Source organism: Sardina pilchardus, chromosome 13, assembly GCF_963854185.1.
Source record: "Sardina pilchardus chromosome 13, fSarPil1.1, whole genome shotgun sequence".
Taxonomy (NCBI): domain Eukaryota; kingdom Metazoa; phylum Chordata; class Actinopteri; order Clupeiformes; family Clupeidae; genus Sardina; species Sardina pilchardus.
The window spans coordinates 24,685,789-24,693,288 of NC_085006.1; the positions used below are offsets into that span (position 1 = coordinate 24,685,789).

At 51.9% G+C, this 7,500-nt stretch overlaps 1 protein-coding gene across 1 annotated transcript in view; it reads left to right on the forward strand.

The window, feature by feature from the left end:
• Positions 1-7,500, forward strand: part of arhgap35a (Rho GTPase activating protein 35a) — a 94,908-nt gene that overhangs the window by 57,442 nt on the left and 29,966 nt on the right. The window contains exon 3 of the mRNA XM_062553250.1: positions 2,675-6,835. Within this exon, the coding sequence (XP_062409234.1) occupies positions 3,113-6,835 (3,723 nt within the window). The 5' untranslated portion in view covers positions 2,675-3,112. The remainder of the gene's footprint in view (positions 1-2,674; positions 6,836-7,500) is intronic.

Below are 7,500 nucleotides of genomic sequence, written 5' to 3' on the forward strand. Positions count from 1 at the left end.
ACCTCCCCCCATCCACCACTCCCCGCCCCCCCCCCCCCCCCCATGTCTCTCAAAAGTAATAATTTCTTTCATATCCTGTTCTCAATGCCGTGATGTGCGCCTCTATCTGTTATTAATGAAAAGCCTGTCTGCTCTGGAGGCGGCTCGTGCCACCTGTTCCCTCGCGGTCCTGATGCTGCGGGATGATGGAGCTGCGTTACCGTGGCGCCGTCTCCGTCGTCATAGTCATCGCCGGTGCTATGCGCTCGCTGACTTTTCATCACTGAGGATAATAACCTCCTCGGCCTGTGAAAGGAGGGGAGGAAAAGCATATCAGATGGACACGCAATATTAACCAGGTCATCCCATCAATTCAGCCCTGTGATTTCTGGATGAGTATACGCTGAGTGGAGGGCAGTGGATTGGGGGGGGGGGGGTGGGGGGAGGCGGGGAGAGAAGGGAAGTGGCAGCGGCTGATAGGGTTACTGAGGTTGATTGGCGCATTTGATTGATGTTTAACCTGTGGGGCCGGATTGGGGTGAGGATTGAGATGATGTTTCTTGCCTTTTAATCTCTGAGTGGACCAGTTTTGATATCGAAAGTAGTCACTGCCTCCCACACACGGCAGACACCTGTGTGTGTGTGTGTCTGTCTGTGTGTATGTCTGTCTGTGTTGTGCATTTATGTGTGTTGAAAACTAAAGAAGAGCATTTGTACAAGGGCCAAAGTAGAGAATTTGTATGAGTGTGTGTGTGTGTGTGTGCTCTTAGCCACGTTCGACGTACAGTATCTACACAGCCAGCGAGTACAAATGATTTTTGATTTGTGTGTGTGGGTGTGTGTGAGTGCTGTGCATACGTTTGTTATTTAGTCGTGTCTCCAAATGCCCTGCTGCTGCTGCCTCTGTGTAAGTGACTCTTGCCCTCGTTCATGCCCTCGTGACCCTGCCCCCCCACCCCCCACCCCCCTCGCCACCTCGGTCCTCTGAGTTCAGACGGCCATCCTGCCTCTTGTTTGTTCCATCAGCGGCCCGTATTGATCAGTAGCTAATCGCAGGGCTGCCAGAAGGCCTCGGGGAGCAGGGGAATCAGCAGGAGGGCCAGTCGATATGAATAAGGCTCCACTCCCCCTCAGTTCTTATCAACAGCCTCCTATTGACACATGCGCCTCCGAGTACTGACGCAATAACCAGGCTTTCAGTGCTGTTGCCAGCCTCTGTGTTTGTTTATTTGTTTGTTTGTTTGTTTGTTTTTTTCCTTTGCCACAACTTTTGAAATGCATACTTCATGTGATTTGATATCCACATCAGAGTTTCCTTGTGTTTTGCTTTTTCTTTTCTTGTGCCAAATTACGAGTTCAGATGCAAAAAAAGGCCTTTTCTAGTGAATTGCTGCATTTTTTGCACTTTGATCAATTTACAAACATGCTGTGTATCATATGCAACAATTAGCCTCCACTACAATCAATGGCATTGGCTCCACCAGACGTCATAGTGGTGCATGCATTTGAAAAAAAAAAAAAACAAGTCTTCTAAAGCTAATTCTTACACTGCACGAGTGGAGTGAACCCAGTATAGGCCGGCTATAAAACCTTCCTCACTCTTTCAGCCGTGGGTTTTCTCAGGGTAAGCATTCTTAACTTTAGATGGAAATCCTACAGTACGTATGGATTCATCCTACCCGTGACTTGAGTTAAGTTCATACTAGTTCATTGCTGTCTTAGTCTGTCTGTGAGGAAACCCAGTAACTATTCCTGATCCCAATACACGCCATTTAGAGTAATTTATTTCTGTTTTTTTGCCTTTAGTGAAGGTCTGTATTGTTCGTCCACTAAATTGCAGACTTCAGCAAATGAAGTATAGATTGTAGATCAATGTGTTCTGAAATGATGGTGCTCTCCATGGAGCTTGTTTTATTCTTGTCTGGGCTCTAGCTATTTGTTTAATCTCAACAGTGCTTTGAAAATAAGCTTACTTCAAGCCATGTCTTTAAATGTTTTTTTTTAGCATAAACAGACAAATGCTAGCGATGTAGCTTCAAAAAAGCATGTTTTCAGGATTCAAGTATCTGAAGTACTAATATCGACGTAGTTCACCTTGTTGACAAGGCTTGTGTCAGTGGAGACCATTGGAAAGACTGAAATATCGGCATGCTGCCAGCATAAACTTAGGGAGAAAAAGAGCAAACTCTCCAGGCTGGTTGCCTAATAAACAATTCCAGGGCTAAAATGATTATCATAGCTCTCATCTTGATTTGTGTGTTGTGTTGTGCGTGCGAGCAGATAACTGCATCATCACCAGTTGCCAAGAAATGCTGACGCTCCCTCATGGTTAGACGGGGGATGCCACAGACTAATCTCTTGTGCTCCTCCATCAATTTTATTCCACCATTCCAAGCAATTTCGTTCACAAGATTATGTAAGCCTCAAGGGGAAGCAGGCATTAAAAATGATTTAGAAAATTCAGAGGGAAAAGGGGGCTGTTCGCTGCAGGGAACAGTTGTTGAATTAATTCATATTTTTCCAGTGTTCGCTGGTGACAGAAATGTCACGACCGTACATTTATCTCTGGTCTCTGAATGTTTGGCTGTGAATTTAATACAGCAGATATTGTCGTAATGGTTCATGTGCAGCATTTAACCGAAAGGTCAAAGTTAACCATGGTTTTCTCTCTGTTTTCTCTCTGTCTTCTCTGTAGGATCAGAGCCGGAGTGGATAAACTTAAGACCCCTTTCTACCGCGCTTCCTGGACCTACAGTGGATGAGATGGGTCAGAATAGAGCGACATTGTCCGCTTCCGCCTAAGCGCCTCCTACTGCCTTCCTCCCCCACCCCCCGCCCCCTCCATACCCTCTTCCTCACCTCTCACCCCCCATCCCTTGCCCTCAGCCTCTTCCTTCAGTTCCCCCCTGAACTGGATTTTGGACTGGATTTGGAGGCTACAGCCCTGTTGATTGCAAGCAAAACAGAAGGAACAGACTGAGCCAAACAGAAGGGAAAAAAATCAGACCTTGAAATTCCTCATAGTTTTGTTTTTCTGTGATCCTCTTGAGACAACGATTGAAAGCACTTGTATGGAACATTGCAGCGTGCAAACTAGAGCTTCTGGGAATGTCAGGATGAGGGCCCTTATACGATGATGATGGCTAAAAAGCAAGACACCCGGACGCCCACCCACAATCTGGTTGTGGTCGGCTTGTCCGGGACCGAGAAGGAGAAAGGGCAGTGTGGGGTCGGAAAGTCATGTCTGTGCAATCGCTTTGTCCGCCCCAGTGCCGATGACTTCTACCTGGACCACACCTCTGTTCTCAGTACCAGCGACTTCGGCGGTCGCGTGGTGAACAATGACCACTTCCTGTTTTGGGGCGAGGCCGGGCGCACAGTGGACGATGGGTACGAGACCCGCATGCACGTCGTGGAGCAGACGGAATTCATCGATGACCAAACGTTCCAGCCGCACCGCAGCACAGCCCTGCAACCCTACATCAAGAGAGCCGCCTCCACCAAGCTGGCGTCGGCCGAGAAGCTGATGTACTTCTGTACGGACCAGCTAGGCTTGGAGCAGGACTTTGAGCAGAAGCAGATGCCAGAGGGCAAGCTGACGGTGGACGGCTTCCTGTTGTGTGTGGACGTGAGCCGTGGCATGAACCGCAACTTTGATGACCAGATGAAGTTTATCACCAACCTCTACAACCAGCTGGCTAAAACCAAGAAACCAGTAGTGCTGGTGCTGACGAAATGTGATGAGGGAGTTGAGCGCTACATCAAGGACTCGCACACCTTCGCCTTGACGAAGAAGAACCTGCAAGTCGTTGAGACTTCTGCCCGCTCAAATGTCAATGTTGAACTTGCCTTCATTACCCTTGTGCAGCTGATCGATAAAAGTCGCGGCAAGCCCAAGATCATCCCTTACTTTGAGGCTCTGAAACAGCAGAGCCAGCAAATAGCTTCGGCCAAGGACCGCTATGAGTGGCTGGTCAGTCGCATTGTGAAGAACCACAACGAGACGTGGCCTAATATGAACCGCCGAATGCAGACGTTCACGGAGTACAAAGAATATGTCTTCCTGGAAGGCACGTCCAAAGCCAAGAAGCTCTTCCAGCAACATGTGCACAGACTGAAACAGGAACACATCGAGAAGCGACGCAGAATCTACCTTAACACTCTGCCGCAGGCTTTGAGAACCCTGGTAGCAGACCTAGATGAGATTGACCACCTCAGCTGGTCCGGAGTCCAGAAGGTTCTAGAGACCAAGAGGGAGTTCTCCACGTGGTTTGTGGTGCTCGACGACACGCCTTGGGAAACCACGCCGCACATAGACAACATGGAGGACGAGCGTATCCCTCAAGATCTACTGGAGACTCCTGCAGCTGAAGGGGTCTACGAGAATCACTTGGGACAACTGCGAGATGATCGGAAGCGGGCCGAGATGAGATGGGAGTTCAAGGAGAGGCTGAGCATGTCCCCTTTTGTAACTCCTGGCAAGCCGTGGGAGGAGGCTAGAAGCTTCATCATGAATGAGGACTTCTACCAGTGGCTTGAGGAGACCGAGTACCTCGACATCTACAACAAGCACCAGAAGGAGATAATCGACCGTGCCAAAGAAGACTTCCAGGAGCTTCTGCTGGAGTATTCAGAGCTGTTCTACGAGCTCGAGTTGGACGCCAAGCCCAGCAAGGAAAAAATGGGTACAATCCAGGAGGTCCTTGGAGAAGAGCCAAGGTTCAAGGCACTGCAGAAGCTCCAGGCTGAGAGAGATGCCCTTGTACTGAAGCATATCCACTTTGTCTACCACCCCACAAAGGACACTTGTCCTAATAGTCCCCACTGTGTTGACGGGAAGATAGAGCAAGTCCTTGCCTCTCAATTCCCCACCCGTTACTCTTTTTCTGATGGACAGAAGTCTCAGTATGGCGAAGGCAAAGTAGAAAGGATCAACTTGGTAATTCTGGGAAAAGATGGTCTGGCGAGGGAAATGGCCAACGAGATCAGGGCGCTATGCACCAACGACGACCGGTACATGCTGGACGGGAGGATGTACGAGCTGTCGTTACGGCCTATCGAGGGCAACGTGCGTCTGCCTGTTAATTCCTTCCACACGCCCACCTTCACACCACAAGGATGCCTCTGCCTCTACAACTCCAAGGAGTCCTTATCGTATGTGATGGAGAGCATCGAGAAGTTGCGGGAGTCCACCATAAGCCGCCGGGAGAACAGCTTGTCCATGCTCCCCCTGTCCCTCCTCCTGGTGACCAAGCGAGGCGTGGGCTCGGTGGGGGACATTGGAGGCGAGACGGCCCACAGCTTGATCGTCCAGGGGCAGCAGGTCGCTGGCAGGCTGCAGTGCAGCTACCTGGAGCCGGCCTCCCCTGGCGCTGGCTACGGGCGCAACGTCAACGAAAAACAGATCAACCTGTTCCTGAGGGACCTCCTGGAGTCCCGCAAGACCCCTGGCAGTCTGGGCAGTAGCTCACCCCCTCCCGTGCCCGCCTTCAGGGACCAGCACGCCCCACAGAGCTCGGGCTCAGACGCCGACCTGCGGATCATCATGTGCCTGATGTGTGGCGACTCCTACGACGTGGACCAGCTCCTCTCCCCCTTCCTGCTGCCTCAGCACTGCAGGCCGTCGTCCAACCTGAGCAGCGGCACCTCCGTGCTGCTGGAGCTTCCGGTCGGTAGCCAGAAGCAGAGCATAGACCTCTCCCTGCTCTCGTACCACTCTTCCTTCTCCCTGCGGAAGAGCCGCCTAGTTCACGGCTACATCGCCGTCTACTCGGCCAAGAGGAAGGCGTCCATGGAGACCCTGTGCGCGTTCCTTTGCGAAGTGCAGGACATCATTCCTGTGCAGCTGATTGCCGTCGGGGAGAGCCAGGGGGAGCTAGCGGACTTCGACATGGCCCGGGAGCAGGTATCACAAGGAGAGGAGCTGGCTCACGAGCTCGAGGCCCGCTTTAGCACAGTGGTTTGTGGTCCCGGCGGGGTAGTCGGCGGCCTGCACCGAATAGACCTCTTCCAGCCCTTCCTGAAGGAAGTGGTCGAGAAGAAGACCATTGTGGAGGCCACACACATGTACGACAATGTGGCGGAAGCTTGCAGCACCAACGAGAGCGTCCACTCGCCTCGCTGCCACTCGCCAATCCCCATCACCACTCTGCTGGACTCAGAGGATGATGTGGACCCTTCGCCACCGTATCCCGATGGCACACTGTCCTCTCACATGGGTGGCTACAAACCGGCCGACCTGGAGGCTGGCGACACCTTTTCGGTTATCTCTGAGATCTTCGAAAGCAAGATCAACAACAAGGTGCCTCCGCAAGTGAGGCCCAAGCCCATGGTCACGTTCGATATGCGCAAGGTCGGCCCTTACGACCCGGCGGGGAACCGGCGATCGATGCCCGCCGTAACGTGGCCGCCTGACGCCGGCTACGACCCCTCCGACTACGCCGAGCCCATGGACGCGGTGGCGAAGCCTCGCCCTACGGAGGAGGAGAACATCTACTCTGTCCCGCACGACAGCACGCAGGGCAAAATCATCACCATCCGCAACGCCAACAAGAGCCACTCGAACGGCGGCGCCAACGGCTCCGACAGCGAAGCCGACAGCAGCTCACTGGAGCGCCGACGGAAGCTGTCGGCGGTGGGCGTGAAACCGCGGCTGTACCGCGACCGCTCCAAGCGGCTGGGCAAGTTCAGCACTTTCCGCACCAGCTTCTCTATAGGCAGCGACGACGAGATGGGCGGACCCCCCAAGATCAAGGAGGACGAGGTGGGGCCGCACAAAGGAGACAACTCGCTGAACGAGGAAGGAGAGGACCCCAAGAGAAGGAACATCCTGAGGAGCCTGCGTAGAACTACCAAGGTAGGACAACACTTAAAATATTCCTGCATGCGTATCAAAGGCTGCATTCCCTGTGGAAAATTGCACTGTGCATTTGCATAAATGGTAAGTGTCTGTAGGCTAATTGTGCATGTGTTTATATGATAAAGTTTGATACTACTGCATGCATGTCGAAGTGCGCATTCCCTGTGAACAATTTGAGTGTGTATGCACATACATGTTTAGTATCTGTAGTGTGTGTGTGTGTGTTATGTGTGTGTAAGTATGTTACTTTATGTTTTGTGCTTCTGTCTGTACGGTACATGAGCGTATGTGCTTGTGTGTCACTGACTTTACATGCACACAGAATGATATACATAGTTTTCACTGTGAATTGTGAGGGGGAAAAAAACAGGCTTCTCATAAAGGAGTGATCCCAATCTTGATCTCACAATGCCAGGTATTTGGGCAACGTGGCTGTGAATTCCTCCCCCTTTGATATTGCGTAACACCTCCAGCATCTTAAGCGGTTTCGGTGGAACTCTCTCCCTGCGCTTGCCCAGAGCGGTGGGAGCTTTCTCAACTCCGCCTAATCGCAAATCCCCTTCCGCTCCGCTCCGACTGACTGCAGCGCGGCCACCAGCAGATTCACACACACATGCGCGCCGCACACACACACACTCACACTCTCCCTCTTTTACTCTCAC